The 1,004-nt window shown below is 58.4% G+C and overlaps 1 protein-coding gene across 2 annotated transcripts; it reads right to left on the minus strand.

The window, feature by feature from the left end:
• On the minus strand, positions 1-975 carry KVP17_003379 (uncharacterized protein; the record flags this gene model as incomplete). 2 transcript variants are annotated; one of them, XM_068520588.1, is made up of 1 exon in its annotated part: positions 1-678. In XM_068520588.1, a coding segment is annotated over one exon (678 nt), but the record flags the coding sequence as incomplete, so codon positions are not given. The 2 variants fall into 2 exon arrangements, with proteins under 2 accessions (XP_068378716.1, XP_068378715.1); XM_068520587.1 differs by having other exon boundaries at positions 22-975.
• Positions 976-1,004: the final 29 nt, after the last annotated feature.

Below are 1,004 nucleotides of genomic sequence, written 5' to 3' on the forward strand. Positions count from 1 at the left end.
GGATTTGGAATGGAAAGCGACGGGGAACCATTGTTCCCCCCGTTTGACAGAGAGTATTGCGCCGACCGCCAGGCCGGACGCATCGGTTTCGAGAAGGTACTCGTCTCCGTCGACGGGGACCGAGAGCACGGCAGTCGAAAGGCGTTGCACAGCCGTCTGGACCGCCGAAGTGCATTCGGGGGTCCATTGGATCGGACGATGCTTGTTGTCAGTGAGTCTTGCTGTAAGTGACGCAGCGAGATTAGTGGGAGCTCGTGGGAGTAGCTGAAGCCGTCGTAGGGCCTCTAGACGTTCCTCCTCGGAAGCAACCACTTGGACATCTGTGAAAGCGGATCGGAGCCACTTGACGTAGCGTTTCAGACCGGCTTGGACCTGCCGAATCCGTTTCCCGTTGTCACCAAAGTAGAAGTCTTCCTCCAGCTGTTCTCCGATCCGACGCTGCCGGCGTCGGATATGCTCTCGGGTGGTCTCAACCGGGAAGTCCGCAACGATGAAGGTCGTCAGCTGCGGGTCGTACAGGGACAACGGGGGGACGCCCAGGAACCAGCGGGCTGTCTGTACTGAATCTTCGTGTCCCCATTGGAAGATCGTCGCTAACAGGCTGCGATCGGAGACTATCTCTGGTGCCTCTGGTTGTCTCCGACGTAGTCTGTCGGCGCCTGCTATGGTCAGACCCATAATCAGATTCTCCCTGACTCGAAACGGTAGAGCCAGAACCTCGCCTGCATCCCAACCAAGGTAGCTGCAGACGTCTAACCACTCTTCCACTAAGGCACAGGGTTTCCCTGAGTCTGAAGATGTCAGTTTCCTGGAGAGGGTGGTCTTTCCTGACGCCAGCGTGTCCTCCAGGACAACGATCCGTCGTTGTCTGAGCCAGCAAGGTAGCTCGAGCCCAGCTCCCCTGAGTCCGTCGAGGAAGTCGGCCAACTCAGGGTCGTCTGGGACTGGCGCGGAAGCCAGGCCATTCGGATGCTCCTGAATAAAAGCCGCCAAGTTGTCCGCAA

The sequence above is a fragment of a genome (assembly GCF_019968985.1).
Source record: "MAG: Porospora cf. gigantea B chromosome Unknown PgB_NODE_13582_length_1004_cov_1911.75, whole genome shotgun sequence".
NCBI classification, from domain to species: Eukaryota; Apicomplexa; class Conoidasida; order Eugregarinorida; family Porosporidae; genus Porospora; species Porospora cf. gigantea B.